General features: G+C 34.1%; 1 protein-coding gene across 1 annotated transcript in view; it reads right to left on the bottom strand.

The window, feature by feature from the left end:
- Positions 1–266: 266 nt before the first annotated feature.
- LOC149785166 (bifunctional FAD diphosphatase/FAD synthase-like) overlaps positions 267–20,451 on the bottom strand; it is a 48,170-nt gene continuing 27,985 nt past the window's right edge. Inside the window, exons 9-14 of the mRNA XM_089978957.1 lie at positions 19,521–19,601; positions 16,110–16,208; positions 15,221–15,342; positions 13,010–13,151; positions 3,085–6,070; positions 267–3,021 (exon numbers count right to left, since the gene is read on the bottom strand). Of these exons, the coding sequence (XP_089835083.1) occupies positions 5,935–6,070; positions 13,010–13,151; positions 15,221–15,342; positions 16,110–16,208; positions 19,521–19,601 (580 nt within the window). The 3' untranslated portion in view covers positions 267–3,021; positions 3,085–5,934. The remainder of the gene's footprint in view (positions 3,022–3,084; positions 6,071–13,009; positions 13,152–15,220; positions 15,343–16,109; positions 16,209–19,520; positions 19,602–20,451) is intronic.

The following is a 20,451-nucleotide window of genomic DNA, read 5'->3' as shown; positions in this document are numbered from 1 at the left end:
AAACATTCAATCTATATGATGCACTTGGAACACTCACTACTGCACATAGTGGTCTCAAGACTAAAAATTTCACAAAATAACTACCGTTGCTTCTTGGAAGTTAAATACAGACTCTTTTATCTGGAACAGGTGCAAATTCGCTGTATTAAGGCTTTCATTCATCAATGATACCACAATGCTACAAACATGGATACCAAAACAGAATTAAGATGTGAATGGTGGTAAGAGAGCTTACTTTTCAATTAATAAAAGTCCAAACAAATGGAAAGGTGTTAACATATTTATTAGCATTATTATTTAGTTTTTTTTCCTCAGTATTATAATTCTGCTAAAAATTCATTCAAACAATCAATTGTAAGATATCATAAATTTGATTTTATGACACCATACATTTTGAATATGTGATATATTCACCACAATTTATGATACAGAATCAAATTTAAGGTACCATAAAATACATGGAAAAGCATTTGTGGACAAAAAGTTGTTTTAAATATCAACAAATTTTTATTAAAAATGATATTCTAATATATAAAAAAATTCTAATATTAGAAAACAGCATTTTCTGATGTTAAAAATATGTCTTATCTGAGAAATATTTTCAATGTTGAAAAAGTCAATAGAAGAGATGAAATAGCATTTTAAAGTATTTAACAAGAGTACCATAAATGGCACATTATATGCCTGCCCCTTGTTTAATACTTATGTATAGATATCTGAAATCTCGTGTGGAAACCACTTTTTTCTTTAGCTAAAGTAACCTTGACCACTGACCCCCAAATCAATAAGCTTCTTCCTCATCACCAAGTGTAAGCCATCCATAAAATCTGGTCCGGGCAACTGATATAATGCAGAAACCATATTTCATCTTTTAGTCAAGGTGACTTGATCTTTTGACCCCAAAGTAAACTGGTTTCTTCCTGACATTCATAGTCATGCCATGCACAAAAGTTTAAGCCAGGTAGGTAAAGTAGAACTAATGTTATTGTGTGGAAACCATTATTCTTCTTTCAGTCACAGTAACCTTTATCTTGAACATTTTGACACTGAAATCAATGTTTCTCTTCTTTACCACATGTGCAAGTAATCAACAAAGTTTAGAAGTTTCTCTGTCACACTGACTTTGTCCTTTAAACTTTTGACCTCAAAACTGTTAAGATTCTTCCTTGCCTAAATTGCATGCCATACACAATTAAGAGAACTTTATTGTTCCAAAACAAAATTGGTAATAGATGGATTGACGGATGGATGGATAGACCAACAATTTCATCGCATTCACTCTGCCATTTGACATGTGTACAAAGAAAACAGACACTTTCATTTTTTCAGGTTAAAATTTGCATTTGTTTCTTGACACTATCCATCAGGAGTTAAACTACAAACTTCTTCATATTCAGACACAGTTTTGGAAACAAATTCAATTTTACTTGCAATCATCATTTTTCACGTTATTCGACGCACATACAGCTAAAGTTGAAATGTGTCAACAATCAATGTTTGATGCAATCAAGATATCAAAGTGAAGTAGACAAACTGACTCCCATTCACAAGGACTTCATATGCCATAGTTCAAACATGATAAAAACCAAACAATGTGCTAATTGCCGGCCTGTGCTTCGATATTCTGACTTTTGCTGATTTGGTAAATGAATATCAACTGTCTGCCTGTGCGTTGATACTCTGTGTTAGGTATTGATTGTTTATGCCGTATTAACTTAGGTTGTACTGTATTTTCTAGTAGGTGTGTGTGTGTTTTTTTTGATTTTCAACACAGCTTTTAAAAAAATTCAGTCATATTGCTAAGATGTCTGCAATGTGACAGTTTACAGTGATGTCTAGCACTGGGGCATCATGCCACAGACATGTAGTATGGTGTTCCACCCAGTCACATTATCCTGACACCAGGCCGACCAGTCCTAAAACTAACCTCTAAATGTTGAGCACCAAGTGAGGCTGCTGTTAGTACCCACGACCTCCTGCAATGGAGACAGATGCTCTAACCACTAAGCCACTGGAGCAGTGTTATGCATCTAACTGCAAAGTACATAGAACCAGATCTACTGGTAAAATGTTTCTGGTTAATCAGGATCTCTATCATTCATTCTATTTACGATTTTAAGCAATCAGCTAGAAAATGACTCCGATGTCCTAGTGGTTAGGGCATCCGCCTCGGATGCGGGAGGTCGTGGGTTTGATCCCTAGCCGAGTCATACCAAAGACTTACAAAATGGTACTAATAGTTGCCTCGCTTGGCACTCAGCATTAAGAGGTTAGTGTTAGGACTGGTCGGTCTGGTGTCAGGATAATGTGACTGGGTGGGGCATCATGCCTTATGTCTACGACATGATGCCCCAGTGCTAGACATCACTATAAATTGTCACTGCAGATATTGTAGTGATATGACTGAATTTTTTTAAAGCTACGTTAAAAATCCAAATCACACACACACACGAAAACCAAATTTTGAAGTAAAATCTATTTTGTTGATAATACTTACTCACTTGTAATACCTCACATATCCATCCCTCCCAGGCCCTCCCAGGCTACAAACTTTTGACAAAAAATTTTTAAAGCTTTCTACCACCTAGGTGGCAGCTAGAGTGATCTCTCATTGATGATGGGACTAGTACCAAATCATGTGAAATCATCAGCTACTACTAGAGGAGAAGGCATGTTCTCTATATGGATGTAACTGCAGGGAGGCTGGGAGGGTGTATGTGTTTTATGATTGGGTAAGTGTGTGTGATTTGGATTTTAACATAGCTTTCACAATTTCTTCATTCCTGTGCACTTTCTCCTGCCACCAACGAAAATCTTTAAAATGGTTTCTATCTCCAGGAAGTTGATATGTATATAATGATCCTTAGGGGTCAGACTCCTATGGCATTCTGAAATGGTAGAAGACTTCCTACCCCAGTCCTCTGTGTTTGCATCTATAGTGATCTTGATTGCCAGAGGTTGTGCTTGCAGAGGTATCCCCGACACGAGTCCAAAGTGATTTCCCTACCTTCGAGATGCAACCTTATATTGCAGAGGTATCCCCGACACGAGTCCAAAGTGATTTCCCTACCTTCGAGATGCAACCTTATATTGTTGCAGATTGTGAGAGTTGGTCAAATGAACCACATGATCATTGTTATGAGAGTTGAATAAAGTGACCGAAGACTAAGATGTCCACTGCCGTATTGAGCAAAACTCGGTGAAGAGAATGTCTAGCAGATGAACTCCTCCATATAGGCAAGGAGCATACCATTTCATCAATTCAATTCTCGTTTACTGAGAAAACATTCTTTTTACTTGAACAATGATTCCAGACCTGGTTGACTGAATCCTGAAAGGGTACAAAGTCAGAGATGTCCTTGTTGACAAGGAGATTGAGAATGAGAAGGAGGGTAACACATGATGTCATGTCTTGCTCCAAAATATAATTAGTCTGCTGCTTTGTTGCCTGTTGTCAGCGATCAAAGAACTTCTGGAAGCTGTTTGAATAGGGACATGAGGTCACATCTTTTGCAAGTCACACTGATTGTATAGTCTCCAGAATGGATGGCATTAGAACCTGTTGTTACATTCCATCGTGAACCCAAGAGTGCAACAAAGTTGACTGAATGCTTAGATTGAGGACCAAGTAATAAGTGCTACATTGCAACTGAAAGAACTCCTTGCAAAGGCTTTGTAGATGCCCTAAACATAATACAGAGTCCCAAAAAACTATTGTTGGATCCCCATCTCTGTCTGCAGGCAGCATGCAATCTTGATGAGCAGAAGTAATAACTGACAGTTTCATAGGATTCATAGGATTTGGCCTCAATACCAATATCAAGGGGAGATTACTCTATTCATCTGTAATGGGGGGATAGGCAGATAACTTTTAGCTTTTTAGCTACAAGTTTATAGCCTTAGAGGGCTGGATTTCTGAGGCAGTAGTAGTTCTTCTATGGTATTATGATTGGGCAATGTATTTTGAAGAAGAAACAGATCCACTGGTACATTGTTCACTGTCTAATCAAGATCTTCATCCTACATTTTATTTATGATTCCAAGCAAAGTGCACAAAACCAGATTCAATGGTGAACTGTTTACTGTCAAATTAGGGCCTCCACAATCCATTCTATTTATGATTCCAAGCAAAGTACACAGAACCAACCATCTACTCGTACACTGTTCACTTCCAACCAATACTCTATTTAGGGCTCTAAGAAAACAGCACAAGAATGGATCTGTTGGTACACTGTAAGCTGACTTATCAGGGCCTCCATCCTACATTCTATTTCTGATTCTAAGCAAAGGGCATAGAACCAGATTGACTGGTGCACCGTTTGCTGACAAATAAGAGTCTCTACCATCCATTCTATTTAGGACTCCAAGCAAACAAGGGCCCCCAACAATCCTCTCTATTTATGATTCCAAGCAAATTGCACAGATCTATTGTTGCATTGTTTACTGGCAGATCAGTGCTGTAAACCTTTGTTCCATTTATGATTAAAAGCACAGAACCAGATCTACTGGTGCTTGTTCTCTGTCAAATCAGAGTTTCCATCATCATGTTCTATTTATGATTACAAGCAAACTGCACAGAACCAGATAACAGGTGCATTCTATACCGCAAATCAGGCTTTCAACACGAAAGCACACTCAAATACAAATACACATTATTCTACTAGATTTCATTAAATTTTTAGAATTTTCTTTGCTTCAACTAGATAAATTTCAACTTTTAATTTTCTAATACATTTTTGACTTGGTGCATAATAAAATATCTGAAGCCAAGTCTAAGTGTGCAGTTTTGGAATTTGGAAAATACAACCCCATATTCATCAACTCCAACTTGACTGCTCATTCCATCTGAAATTTTCATTCTTTGAATTACATCACACTTGTTTTATTTTCATAAACTCTCAAAATTTATGTTATTCCTCAGCTGATTAAACACAACCTTGAAATGCCTTGTATCTATATTTAATTTAGCTGGTTCCATATTGAGCAAAAGAATCTAATTTTAAGTGTTGCACTCAGCTGTGGGCTACATGAATAACGGGCCAGAACCACCACCATCCATTCTATTTATCAGTTATTGATATAAAGCAAACTCTGATCTACAAACACATTATGCAGTGGTAGATATAAGTCTACCTTGTTTAATGTTAGTGATGAGTAAATACAGTATTCTGAATATAAGTCAACAAATATATTGCTAATCGTATTTGAATATATTTAGTCCAACTGCTCAGAGAATCCCCTTTCTTAGAATTGTATTCTGAACATTTCCATGAATAAATAGAAGTATTATTATCATTATTCCATGAATAAACAGAAGGGGTATTCTCCTTTTTCCATGAATAAATATAATTACTATCCTTAGACCATACCAAGTATTTTCTACTCTGTGAATAGGTAGGATTTGGTAAACTGGAAATGAAGAAACAACCAATCCGGGGTTTTATTTTGCCAGTGAATGTTTATGTATCCAAATTCTGACATGGAATATAATCTGCCAAGTCTTTTCTTATATCAAAGTAAAATTACCATTCCAGTAAAAGCATCTTAAGTACTATTATTGTAATTTGTATTTCTTTCTAAGCTGGATTTGTTTTGTTTTCAATATATGGAGTTCAAACACATTGCTGTCATCCACAGTGTTTTCTTAATCTCTTTTTAATTATCTGAGAGTAAGGCTAATGTGATCAAAATGCAAGGAAAAGACTCAGAATGGTCTCAGTTAAGCCTCTCTCTCTCTCTCTCTCTCTCTCTTGCACTTTCCACATGAATGTCTAACATATAATGTCCTGAATACTTTTTATGTCGATTTTAACTTTTTTATATATACCAACACTACTTTTTGTGAAGGTATGAACTATCTATAATTATCTCCAAAATATTCATGTTTATTAGCAATTTGTTTGCTACTCTGGTATCAACAAAAATGAATTTGACTCAATTCCTCCCATCTCTTTCTTGGCTCTCAAGCTCTAGTTCATACGCTGGCTTATAGCAGACAACACCTCTTTCATCTATATACTGCAAGGATGGGTTGGGGTGTGTATTGTTCATGCAGCCAAGAGATGTATACCTAAAAGACAAGACATTAACTGAGATAGAAATACAAAGACTTATAAAAAAGTTATAATTATTTTCAGAAATAAATCACAGTATGTTAAATAAAGGACTATATGTGATATACGTCAATCTAGAGCCCCACATTTATCAGTGAACAAAATGCATGAATTTTTCATCATAAAAATTGAGCTGGAACCAAGAAAAATTCAGTTTTTACATTTTAAATGCTTTTAGTACAATCATATATTAGGCTGCCAGAAAAAAATGGTTTGAAATATGATGGAAAATCATGTAAATTGGTAGCTTGGGGAATTTTTGTACTGTTTTATCAATTATTACTGTCTGTGCAAGCTTGAATAAATAAAATATCAACACTGAACATTTATTTTTATCATTATATTTAGTACGCTTGAAATAAAATCTTGTTCAAGATAGTGAACCTATAAAAAAAATTGACAAAATATGTCAATTTCAACAACATTTTGTCAAAACTGGTCAAGGACATCCTACTTCCTATTTAACTTAAGTAACAACTTTAAAAGAACCTTTTTGCTACAGAAATTTGTCATTTTCTCATCCTGTATTTATGGTAAATAAACTTGTCATTTGCAAATAATTACAATGAAATTGGCGATTATGAAATGCTAGCTTAATACAATTTATGCTACAGCAAGTCTATGGTAATTTTATAACCAATCATGATGAAAACAAAACATTTCAGAGATTTTTCCAAAGAGAATTCAATCTATAGAAAATATAATCTCCAATCAAAACCAGGAGATTAATCAGAATTAATATTTGCAATAGTTGTACCTAGTATATTCAGTCAATTTTACAAAATAAAATATACAGTCTTTAAAAAAAAAGGATTTATTTTATCATGCTAGGACTTTAAAATACATGTCAACGATAAATGAGTCAAAACATTCTATTTTGAACTGTCACTTTGTTTTGCTTCCAAGATTCTGAAGACATATTTATTTGTGTAAAATATTTCAACCATAAAAATTCATAAAACACAAAACTTTAGTATATAGTTTTTAAAAAAAAAAACAAATACCAGTATTTTTTTGTAATTAAACACAATTTTTTGTAATGAATTATCATCTGGAAATACTTGACCACCAAATTTTTAAAAAACTTATAATACCATAAATACAGGGAACTACATTATTATTTAGAAATAAACAATCAGTGTTGATGTCTTTTTCATACTTATTTGGTTGTACTTTCTACATTTTCTTGACATTCAGGTATATCTTTCCTTTTAATTTTCTTTAAAATGGTTTTCATAGCACACTTTGCCATATGCAGATATTAGAGTATTGTTCATATACAACATATTTCTCTACATTTAATTCTTATTGGATAATTATATGCATACTATTATCCTGAAACAAAAATATACTTAAAATGAAAATAAAAAAATTAAAGTTCTGATCTATATTATATTAAGTTATTTTCCATTCCAGATTTCACCACAAAGACCAAGATTTGAGCCTTGCCCATTTCCCATATACTTCCAGGATAAACCTCTTATGGTCTGATTTGTAATGTTATGTATTTTAAACAAACAACGTTTTGTTGCTCTGTAACACTATTATTATCAGATCTACTCCCGTATAGACACTGGTGAGTAAACTTTAATGCTGGAAGCGTTTATCAGATCTACTCCAGTATAGACACTGGTGAGTAAACTTTAATGCTGGAAGCGTTTATCAGATCTACTCCAGTATAGACACTGATGAGACAACTTTAATGCTGGAAGCTTTATCATATCTACTCCCGTATAGACACTGGTGAGTAAACTTTAATGCTGGAAGCGTTTATCAGATCTACTCCAGTATAGACACTGATGAGACAACTTTAAAGCTGGAAGCTTTATCATATCTACTCCCGTATAGACACTGGTGAGTAAACTTTAATGCTGGAAGCGTTTATCAGATCTACTCCAGTACAGACACTGATGAGACAACTTTAAAGCTGGAAGCTTTATCATATCTACTCCCGTATAGACACTGGTGAGTAAACTTTAATGCTGGAAGCGTTTATCAGATCTACTCCAGTATAGACACTGATGAGACAACTTTAAAGCTGGAAGCTTTATCATATCTACTCCCGTATAGACACTGGTGAGTAAACTTTAATGCTGGAAGCGTTTATCAGATCTACTCCAATATAGACACTGATGAGTAAACTTTAAAGCTGGAAGCCTTTATCAGATCTACTCCAGTACAGACACTGATGAGTAAACTTTAAAGCTGGAAGCCTTTATCAGATCTACTCCAGTACAGACACTGATGAGGCAACTTTAAAGCTGGAAGCCTTTATCAGATCTACTCCAGTATAGACACTGATGAGACAACTTTAAAGCTGGAAGCCTTATCATATCTACTCCAGTATGTATCCCTAGGTTGAACTCTACAGCAATTTGCTTTAGATATTCCAGTTAAGATAATTAAGTAAACTCTAACTAAAGCAGTAAAAGCATTGTTTACGTTGAGATAAAAAACACTATTGCATGATAGGTTTACTTTTGTATTTTTAAACTGCATGACACCATTTCGGACCAATCCTTGAAGCATAGATACTATTTTTAGTTTGTAAATAATAAAAACATTAAAGTGAATTATAGAAATTGTGTCTGGTGGTTTGATACACATAAAGTGTAATTTCCAAATATTTTGTTTATATAATTATATTCACCAAGAGAGCTCTGTCCTCATTTTTTTCTCTATTATGGTGTTTTATTTCAGACCCATAAAGAGCTTTTTACAATCTGTAAATTGTCATTTTTTATGTCTGAACATGAGTAGTATTTTCAGATATTTATATATTTCCTCTATGAATTAATATTTCACAAGATTTAGATTGTATGACAATTAATTCAAAGTTGTACTGATTTCCATGGTTTTATTTTTTTATAGATTACACACAAATTATACACCTCATCCCAGGGCTCTATGGGTTTTGTACTTTACACTCCTTCCCTTTCCAGGGTTCATGGGACATGTACTTTTACCCCTTCTGGGACATTATGGCATAAACTTTATACCCCTTCCACTCTCAGGATTCCATGAGACATACATATTGTCCGAACAGTTCAAAACACATTATATGTGTCATTTGAGGTCAATGGCCGATAAAATGTAAAGTTCTGAGTGAATATCTTTAAACTTAAACATGAGGAAGTAAAATTAATGTGACTAATTCATTACAGGTCATATGGTATCAAATTCGTTGTTGATGTTGTTGTGGGATTTAATGCCATTTTTCAGCACATGATAGGCTATGCATGGCGGCCAGTATTAATGGTGGAGGAAGAACCCGGGAAAACCCCAGGAAGAACCACCGACCCACGAGAATCTACTAGCAAGCTTTCTCACATACCCACATTGGCCGAATCCTAGACTCGAACTGACACAGACATGCCAGTGATCCGTAATGGAGAGCGCTTTAGACCACTCGGCCCCCTTATCAAATCTGTTTGGTCATGACTTGTTAAATATATACTTATCAAATGAATTTTCTGAGTTGGAATTAAATGACTCAACTGCACTTCATGTACAGCTATTTATCATATCATTCAACTGAGAAAGGGCAATGATTTCTTCTTCAGGATTTTCAAACATTAGAGGAATTCCACTTTGGAGTTTTTCACAATGGGGCGGGGTTAAGGGGAGGGATGTGATAATAGTTTGAATAGATGCCTTTCTGTATATTTCAACAAATGTGTGTGATCATTAATATTTGATGAATAAAGATCAAATTTATAACTTTTTATCTTCATTATTAACACAGAGGCAGCAAAAGTGTGTTATGACAATCAATCAACCTATGCTGCACACATCAGAACTACATGTAACAGCTCAGACATTACCACTAAATATCAAAAATAGTATGTCCATCATTGCACAATTTCACCATGTACAGTTGTTCAAATGTTTTTATAAATCAGACAATCAATGAATGAATCTCACTGTGGCAAAAAGTTCCTTAGTAAGCACTTGGCTATGTAATTTACATGATCAGATTGAGCTCTAGTAATAATGAGATTTTCGTATGCTCATGTGTATGATTTTCATGTGCTTGTCAATTATTTAAGCGGGGATTCTATAATTTGGGGTGGGGTAGGGATTAATACAATCACAAGTCTTGGAGAACACACTGATCATTTTATGTCATATCTGATAAATAACTATTTAGTGCAGTGGAGAGTTGTGTGATCTTTTCCATTCTCTTTGGTGCCAACATGATAAATAACTATTTAAAGCAATGGAGAGCTGTGTGATCTTTTCCATTCTATTTGGTGCAGACATGATAAATAACTATTTAAAGCAATGGAGAGTTGTGTGATCTTTTCCAGTCTTGTTGGTGCCAACATGATAAATAAATATTTAAAGTAATGGAGTGTTGTCTCATCTTTTCCATTCTATTTGGTGCAGACACGAAAATAACTATTTAAAGCAATGCAGTGTTGTCTCATCTTTTCTATTCTATTTGGTGCCAACATGATAAATAACTATTTAAAGCAATGGAGAGCTGTGTGATCTTTTCATTCTATTTGGTGCAGACATGATAAATAACTATTTAAAGCAATGGAGAGTTGTGTGATCTTTTTCATTCTAATTGGTGCCAACATGACAAATAACTATTTAAAGCAATGGAGAGCTGTGTGATCTTTTCCATTCTATTTGGTGCCAACATGATAAATAACTGTTTAAAGCAATGGAGAGCTGTGTGATCTTTTCTGTTCTATTTGGTGCAGACATGATAAATAACTATTTAAAGCAATGGAGAGTTGTGTGATCTTTTTCATTCTAATTGGTGCCAACATGACAAATAACTATTTAAAGCAATGAAGAGTTGTGTGATCGTTTTCATTCTAATTGGTGCCAACATGACAAATAACTATTTAAAGCAATGGAGAGCTGTGTGATCTTTTCCATTCTATTTGGTGCCAACATGACAAATAACTATTTAAAGCAAAGGAGAGCTGTGTGAGCTTTTCCATTCTATTTGGTGCCAACATGATAAATAACTATTTAAAGCAAAGGAGATTTGTGTGATCTTTTCCAGTCTAGTTGGTACCAACATGATAAATAACTATTTAAATTAATGGAGTGTTATCTTATCTTTTCCATTCTATTTGGTGCAGACATGATAAATAACTATTTAAAGCAATGCAGTGTTGTCTCATCTTTTCCATTCTACTTGGTGCCAACATGATAAATAACTATTTAAAGCAATGGAATGTTGTGTGATCTTTTCTGTTCTATCTGGTGCCAACATGATAAATAACTATTTAAAGCAAAGGAGAGTTGTGTGATGTCCTACGTTCTATTTGGTGCCAACATGATAAATAACTATTTAAAGCAATGGAGTGCTGTGTGATCTTTTCCATTCTATTTGGTGCCAACATGATAAATAACTACTTAAAGCAATGAAGTGTTGTCTCTTCTTTTCCATTCTATTTGGTGCAGACATGATAAATAACTATTTAAAGTAATGGAGTGTTGTCTCATCTTTTCCATTCTATTTGGTGCCAACATGATAAATAACTATTTAAAGCAATGGAATGTTGTGTAATCTTCTCTGTTCTATTTGGTGCCAACATGATAAATAACTATTTAAAGAAAAGAAGAGTTGTGTGATCTCCTACGTTCTATTTGGTGCCAACATGATAAATAACTATCTAAAGCAATGGAGTGTTGTCTCATCTTTTCCATTCTATTTGGTGCCAACATGATAAATAACTATTTAAAGTAATGGAGAGTTGTGTGATCTTTTCCATTCTATTTAGTGCCAACATGATAAATAACTATTTAAAGCAATGGAGTGTTGTGTGATCTTTTCCATTCTATTTGGGGGGCCCCTGAGTGGCTGAGTGGTCTAAAGCGCTCTCCGTTACTGATCATTGCCATCTCACCTCTGTCTGCATGTGTTAGAGTCTCGAATTGGCCACTGTGGCTATGTGAGAAACCCTGCCAGTAGCTTCTCGAGGGTCAGTGGTTATTACTGGGGATTTCCTGGGTTCTTCCTCCACCATTATTACTGACCACCATGTATAGCTTATCGTGTGCTGAAAAATGGCATTAAACTCTACAACAACAACAACCACCATTCTATTTGGTGCCAACATGATAAATAACCATTTAAGGCAATGAAGTGTTGTCTCATCTTTTCCATTCTATTTGGTGCCAACATGATAAATAAAATAACTATTTAAAGCAATGGAGTGTTGTGTGATCTTTTCCATTTTATTTGGTGCTAACATGATAAATACTTAAAGCAATGGAGTGTTGTGTGATCTTTTACATTCTATTTGGTGCAAACATGATAAATAACTATTTAAAGCAATGTAGAGTTGTGTGATCTTGTCCATTCTATTTGGTGCCAATATGATAAATAACTATTTAAAGTAATGGAGAGTTGTGTGATCTTTTATGTTCTATTTGGTGCAAACATGATAAATAACTATTTAAAGCAATGGAGAGTTGTGTGATCTTTTACATTCTATTTGGTGCCAACATGATAAACAACTTTAAAGCAATGGAGTGCTGTGTGATCTTTTTCTGTTCTATTTGGTGCCAACATGATAAATAACTATTTAAAGCAATGGAGTTTTGTCTCATCTTTTCCATTCTATTTGGTGCCAACATGATAAATAACTCTTTAAAGCAATGAAGTGCTGAATGATCTTTTCCATTCTGTTTGGTGCAGACATGATAAATAACCTAAAGCAATGGAGTGTTGTCTCATCTTTTCCATTATATTTTGTGCAGACATGATAAATAACAGTTAAAGCAATGGAGTGTTGTCTCATCTTTTCCATTCTGTTTGGTGCATGGTAGATTACTACAATGATGAGGCTGACACTTTTAAAAATCATAAATTCCATATATAATAAGAAAAAGGTTTTAATCTAAGATTTGTTATTTCCCTTACTTACCCTCTGTCATACAGACTACAATATGGTAGGCATAACGATCGCAGAAATTTCCACACATCATTGTAGGACCAGTCTAATAGAGGATTGACACGCATAAACTGTGGCCAGTCAGGATCTGTCATTGAGAAAGCCTCCAAGTGAGCTGGACAAAAAGACAAACAAAAACCACAGATGGTATAGTCAAAGTTGTAAAACTTTTAACAATGAAGTGAAAATAAGGAGAATAAACAGCTTAATGAGTTGTGGCAGGAAAAATGTGCAAGACTTGGAGTTGAACGGCAAAGTCCCAAGATTAAAATACTTTTTTTCTATTATTTCAAGCAAATGTTTGAACTTTTGAAGTGTTTATGAATGTTTAGTATGCATGATCAAGAACAAAATAAGCTGAGTAACAACTATAAAAATAATTTTTACAAAGATGATATTTTCTCAACCAGTGTATGTAATTTCAAATTTTTTACAAAGAGAAACAACAAAAAGCATCCATCAAACAGATGAAAACAGCCCTACAGAGTAAAAATAAGTTATAGTGTATGCTATTATACAGTACTACAAAAAACACTTCTTGCAGTTTATATGCAGTTCTAAGACTGAGATTTTACTCACTCTGGAAGTGGGGGTGGTGGTCTTTCATTAGCTGACTATGACTAAATGATGGATTTATTGCAGAATTCAGTCCATTTTTTTAATATACAGAATTTGGTCCATTTAAGTAATATACAGAATCTGGTCCATTTAAGTAATATACAGAATCTGGTCTATTTGAGTAATATACAGAATTTGTTCCATTTAAGTAATATACAGAAATTGGTTCATTTAAGTAATATACAGAATTTGGTTCATTTAAGTAATATACAGAATTTGGTTCATTTAAGTAATATACAGAATTTGGTTCATTTAAGTAATATACAGAATTTATTCCATTTAAGTAATGTACAGGATTTGGTCTATTTGAGTAATATACAGAATTTGTTCCATTTAAGTAATGTATAGAATTTGGTCTATTTGAGTAATATACAGAATTTGTTCCATTTAAGTAATGTATAGAATTTGGTCTATTTGAGTAATATACAGAATTTGTTCCATTTAAGTAATGTACAGAATTTGGTCCATTTAAGTAATGTACAGAATTTGGTCTATTTGAGTAATATACAGAATTTGGTCCATTTGAGTAATATAAAGAATTTGGTCCATTTAAGTAATGTACAGAATCTGGTCCATTTAAGTAATGTACAGAATTTGGTCCATTTAAGTAATATTCAGAACTTGGTCTATTTGAGTAATATACAGAATTTGTTCCATTTAAGTAATGTACAGAATTTGGTCCATTTAAGTAATGTACAGAATTTGGTCTATTTGAGTAATATACAGAATTTGGTCCATTTGAGTAATATAAAGAATTTGGTCCATTTAAGTAATGTACAGAATCTGGTCCATTTAAGTAATGTACAGAATTTGGTCCATTTAAGTAATATTCAGAACTTGGTCCATTTAAATAATACACAGAGATACTAAGACAAGACTTTATAAAAAGAACTTAAACAACCAGCTATGCAAATTCAAAAGATTCAGTGATGACAAAAAATCAAAGACCATATCCACTGTAATAACAACCAATAATTGTAGCTCATAAAAAGCTCAAAAGCTTAATAAGATAATCAGAATTTGCCAAAACAAGTTTAAAAACAGGCCGTTAGTGATATAAACTTTAAAAATCCATATTAATTTCCAGATTGTTGTTGTTGTTGTTGCAGTCTCGGGTTTAATGCCATTTTTCAGCATAAAATAGGCTTTACATTGCAGCAAGTATAACTGGTGGAGGAAGAACTAGGTAAAATCCCAGTAAGAACACTCGACCCGCAGGAAGCTATTGGTGAGTTTTCAAACATACCTACATTTGCCGAATTTTCAGATACTACATGCAATATCTTAACATGGCACTGTACACAGAATAAATGAAACATTTTTAAGCACCTGATGGTGATACAAGTTGTAAATATTTAAATGTATTTGTAACTAAAACAAATCCATGCATTTCTTATGTAATTAACAGAATCTAAAAATATGTGCTCATTAAAGCTCACAACATTTAAATTTGGTTTGTTTAAAAACTGAATATAAAAATGATATGGTAAGACCCATTGCCAATAATTGTACTAAGAAGCAAAATGGTACGCTGTAAATAGAACATAAGAAAGACAAGTTGGATACCGGAGTATGGATCAGTCACTCTGGTTCCCATTATGACTGACTTAATCTCAGGGTGTTGTTTTTGTAGCTCTCCAAGACATTCTTTTATTCGGCCACTGTAGTTCAGCATATCCAGCTTGTAACTAACAACAAAAATGGTAAAAAGCATTTAAATCTTTGAGCATCAGTTTCTTAATGTATCAGCATAATGTAATGCTTTTCAAGAAAATAAACTAGAGAAATATATCTTTGCATTTTTTTAAAAAGTGTTTACAGTTAATCTGAAACAATAGTAGCACAGTCTTTGTTTTATTATGAAGTATTTTCATGAAAAATGATTACTTACAATATTCAAAGAATTAGAAGAATGTTTTTTTCCAATCTAAAACTAAGTACACCTCCTCCCTTATCTCAGATAATAATAATATGAACATATCTCTCAACCAATCAGCTTTTATGAAACTGAGATCTGGTTGAAGTCAGCATACTTGGTTTCAATAGGACATTTTATCCCATTTTTCACATGACTGGCCATATTGCATGATATAGCTGTTAAAATAGACCATGGAAAGATGTCTATATCCAAAAGATGTTACAAGATCAATGATGATATAATCAAATATGCTACAAACTGTATATAAAGAACAGTCTATGTAACATGGTCAAAAGTATTAAGTCCCCTTCATACAAGCATGCATTTTTACGTGTATATAAAAACCTGTTTATATAGATAACTTCCTGCTTATCCCCAATTCATTGCAACATAAAATAAATAAGAAAATGTACAAGTAAATAATAATTACATGAAAACCTATACAAATAAGCTTATTTGCAGTATATTTATTTAAAAAATATATTTAAAGAAAAAATGAAGATTGAGTCTAAAGCTCATTATGAAGATGGCACCTACTTATCTCTAGTTATCTGGATAAATTTCTCCACTTCTGGGAAAGGCGATCGACTTTTGATGTACAAGCACTTTGTCTTCTGAGTGCAAGTTGGGAATTTCCTGTGAGAAGCAAGCAAAATATTAACTCTGAACTGGTTTTCTAAGACAGCAAAACGGTTCAAAAATAATTTCAAATATAGTTAAGTAATATAGATCTCTAACATTTATTTTACTGTACACATTAATTTCTCCATTTACCAATCAAATCTTAATTGAAAAGTATTGCCTGCAGTGTTACTATGTGGCTTTGGGCAGTGAAAATTTGATGCCAAACAAATTCCCTTTCAAAAGGTATAAAAGGTTATTACACTGAGCATACTTAAGTAATAAACACCTGATGTTATTATACTGAGGATACTTATGTAATAAACACTTAAGGTTATTAAACTGAATATACATATATAATTAACACACTGAGCAAATGATACAAAATAACAAGCAGATGCAAATGAGTCCTATAAATACAGAAGAATCATTTTGTAATAGGGATTAAAACGTGGTAGCATGTCACTGTTTACATTAAATGTTTCTTTTCTTTATCAATTGTTCCAAATTTGTCTTTGTTACCATGCACATCACTTATAAGTCGAGTCCAAATGCAAACAACAAAGATCCTGATCTGCATAACATACCTGCATATCAAGGTCTATGTTGTTTGTACTACTGTTTACTCCTAGCAAACTGCACAGATCCAGATCTGACAGTGCATTATGTGACAGCAGATCTGGGTCTGTGCAGTTTGCAGTTGGACTCAGCTTATAAGTGACTACATACATAAGATAATATCCTGATGCATTTTCATTATGTGTGTGTGTGTCTTTAACAATTTTTCAGTCATATCGCTACAATATCTGCAATGTGACAGTTTATAGTGATCTCTAGCTTTGGGGCATCATGCCGCAGACATGTAGCATGATGTCCCACCCAGTCACATTATCCTGACACCATGCCGACCAGTCCTAACACTAGCCTCTTAATGCTGGGTGCCATGAAAGGAAGCTGTAAGTACCATTTTTGTAAGTCTTTGGTATGACTCGGCCACGGTTCAAACCTGCAACCTCCTGCATCCGAGGTGGATGCTCTAACCACTAGGCCACCAGAGCGGTTCCATTTTCATTATAGATAGTTGACTAAAAGTAAAACATCCTGTACCATTTTTACAGACTTTTGGTCCCTACATAAACTATAAAGCATTAAAATGATAAACAACAAGAGTATCTCAAATGAACAGATGCTCTAGTGCCTGAAAAGAATTGTCAGGAATTCAAGATAAGACCATTTCTTTTTTTTAACTGCAGAGTGCTGAAATTGTCATTGATACTCTTGAGTGATAAGATGTCCAAATTTTAAATGCTGTGGTGGGCATACTGGAAATAAGATCAGCTGCTTCATTTAGATAAAACTAGATGCCATTAGAGGACTTTTAGTCACAACCCCAAGTCAACATAACCACCTATCCAGGAGAATTAGTAACAACAAGATCTTTATTATGTTCACTGTGGATGTTTGAGGATATGACTTTCAGTTAGAAGTAACAACAGGAAGATTTTCAAGATGGCTGCAATAACTGAGGTTAGATTAGCATCATTTTCATTTAGGATATCATAATTAAGCTTCTAGTGAAAACCCCATCTTGATATGTCTTTTCCTTCAGAAGGAGTACCAATAACACAATTCTAAAGATACTGGATGTCAATCAATATTGTTTCATTTATGACAAATAGATATAAAAAGAAATCTTTCAGTGAAAACCCCATGATGATAATATGGTCATTCATTCAGATGAAGTAGTGATAACAAGATTTTCAAAATGGCCACTGTGGCAGCCATATTGAATGGCCAGACAGCACCATTTTCATTAAGGACCAAGTAGATATAAGAAGTCTTCTGATGAAAACCCCATGCCAATATGACCTTCAATTCAGAAGGAGTACTAATCACAAGTTTTCAAGGTCACTGCTGTGGCAGGTGGCCATACTGGATGTCAGATCTGCAACATTTTTTTAAGGGCCAACTAGATGTCGTAAGAAGCCTTTTTGTGAAAACCCCATGAAGATATAACCACCAATTCAGGAGAATGTTGACAATATTTTCAAGATGGTGCTGTGGTAGTCACAGTGGATGTCTGAGCTGCTCCAATTTTGATTTAGAAGCAACTAGACCTTGGGATGAATGTCTGTGTCAAGTTTCATGGCAAACCTCCCAGAAATTTGGAATAAGTAATGATAATAATCTTGTGCTAACGGTCGGGTAGATGATGAAACATGAGAAACAGGCCATCCCATTTTGGTCTATGAGCAGAAAAGCCAATGATTCTGTAGTACACTTTGCACAAGTGAATGCCTTCAAAGAAAATTGTCATTTATTGAGTTCAGAGTTTTTTTCAAGCACCTAAGAAGCCAAGATGGCAAAGAGGTCATAGTGTATGACTCAAGACCAGAACAGTGCAAGTTTAATTCCCACCAATGGATCAGCCTGAATCAGAAGCCATACTGTGTCCTTTGGTAAGGCACTTTACTTGCCCTGGCAATATATCCTACAGTGTTATAGTGCACTAAAGCCACATTAAACACAATCAAGTATTAGATAAAATGTACTCTTCACATGCCTAATTTGACTTAATTTACTCTGGCATGTATAGTCTATCAGGTTTTGAAAAATGGCTTTAAACCAATGAAAACAAGCAAAAATATTTTACTAATAACGATATATTCAGTGAAAAATTACTCATTTTACCAGATTCATTTCATACCTAGTAATTAGTCATTTTTACCAATGTTTCTTAAGCACTGGATAAATAATAAGTAAAATAATGAAAAAATTTAAAAATAAATAATATCAGAAGTGAATTATTTAGTTCCAAAGTATGTGAGGCTCTTAAGAGCTGCATCAAGAGAACTAACATCTTTTCTGTGACAGAGGTCTTGTCTTTAGTCTAAATAATCTCAATATAAGTTAATACTCAATGTTTAATTTTTGCTCATTGTTCAACTAGTAGTCCATGTGTGTGTGTGTGTGATTTGGATTTGTAACATAGCTTTAACAACTTTTTAGTCACGTCTGCAGTGTAGCAGTTTATAGTTATGTCTAGCAATGAGGCATCATACCACAGACATGTAGCATGATGTCCCACCCAGTCACATTATCCTGACACCAGGCCGACCAGTCCTAAAACTAACCTCTTAATGTTGAGCACCAAGCAAGGCAGCTGTTAGTACCATTTTTATGTCTTTGGTATGACTCGGCTGGAGTTCAAACCCGCGATGCCCGTAACCGAGGCAGATGCTCTAACCACTAGGCCACCAAAGCGTTAGTAGTCAATGTTTAAATTTGATCAGGGTTTAACTAGTTAAAGTGTTATATTAATTTTACCTCATCTTTACTGCATGGAATAAATGAAGCAAAACAGTACAGTCCTTGCCACCATTAAAGCCCACACAGATTTCATCTAAACTGAAAAAAGGAATACAGTACCATGACATCACATGCTATTCTCTAAGCCATTAGTGTAGGCAAAACATTGTACATACTATGGCTTCAAAATTCCTACCAATTCTTATCACATTTTTTAAAAATTTCTCTTAATGCAGCTTCCATATACCTTTGCAATTTCTGAACCCTAGCCGATGAGTTATGTAATAAAAATAAAAATAATCTTTCAAAACATATCTTCTGAATGTATTTTACATAAAATTGTAAGGCTGCCAATGAACTGCAACAAAGTAGTTGTAGCTGGTTTACATAAAACTGTAAGGGTGTCAATGAACTGCAACAAAGTAGTTGAAGCTGGTTTACATAAAACTGTAAGGGTGTCAATGAACTGCAACAAAGTAGTTGTAGCTGGTTTACATAAAACTGTAAGGGTGTCAATGAACTGCAACAAAGTAGTTGTAGCTGGTTTACATAACATTGTAAGGGTGTCAATGAACTGCAACAAAGTAGTTGTAGCTGGTTTACATAAAACTGTAAGGGTGTCAATGAACTGCAACAAAGTAGTTGTAGCTGGTTTACATAAAACTGTAAGGGTGTCAATGAACTGCAACAAAGTAGTTGTAACTGGTTTACATAACATTGTAAGGGTGTCAATGAACTGCAACAAAGTAGTTGTAGCTGGTTTACATAAAACTGTAAGGGTGTCAATGAACTGCAACAAAGTAGTTGTAGCTGGTTTACATAACATTGTAAGGGTGTCAATGAACTGCAACAAAGTAGTTGTAGCTGGTTTACATAACATTGTAAGGGTGTCAATGAACTGCAACAAAGTAGTTGTAGCTGGTTTACATAAAACTGTAAGGGTGTCAAT

This window comes from Sinohyriopsis cumingii, chromosome 13, assembly GCF_028554795.1.
Source record: "Sinohyriopsis cumingii isolate HCF-2022 chromosome 13, ASM2855479v2, whole genome shotgun sequence".
Lineage (NCBI taxonomy): Eukaryota > Metazoa > Mollusca > Bivalvia > Unionida > Unionidae > Sinohyriopsis > Sinohyriopsis cumingii.
Note: the sequence above shows the minus strand (reverse complement) of the source record. Positions and strands in the feature narration are given on the sequence as shown.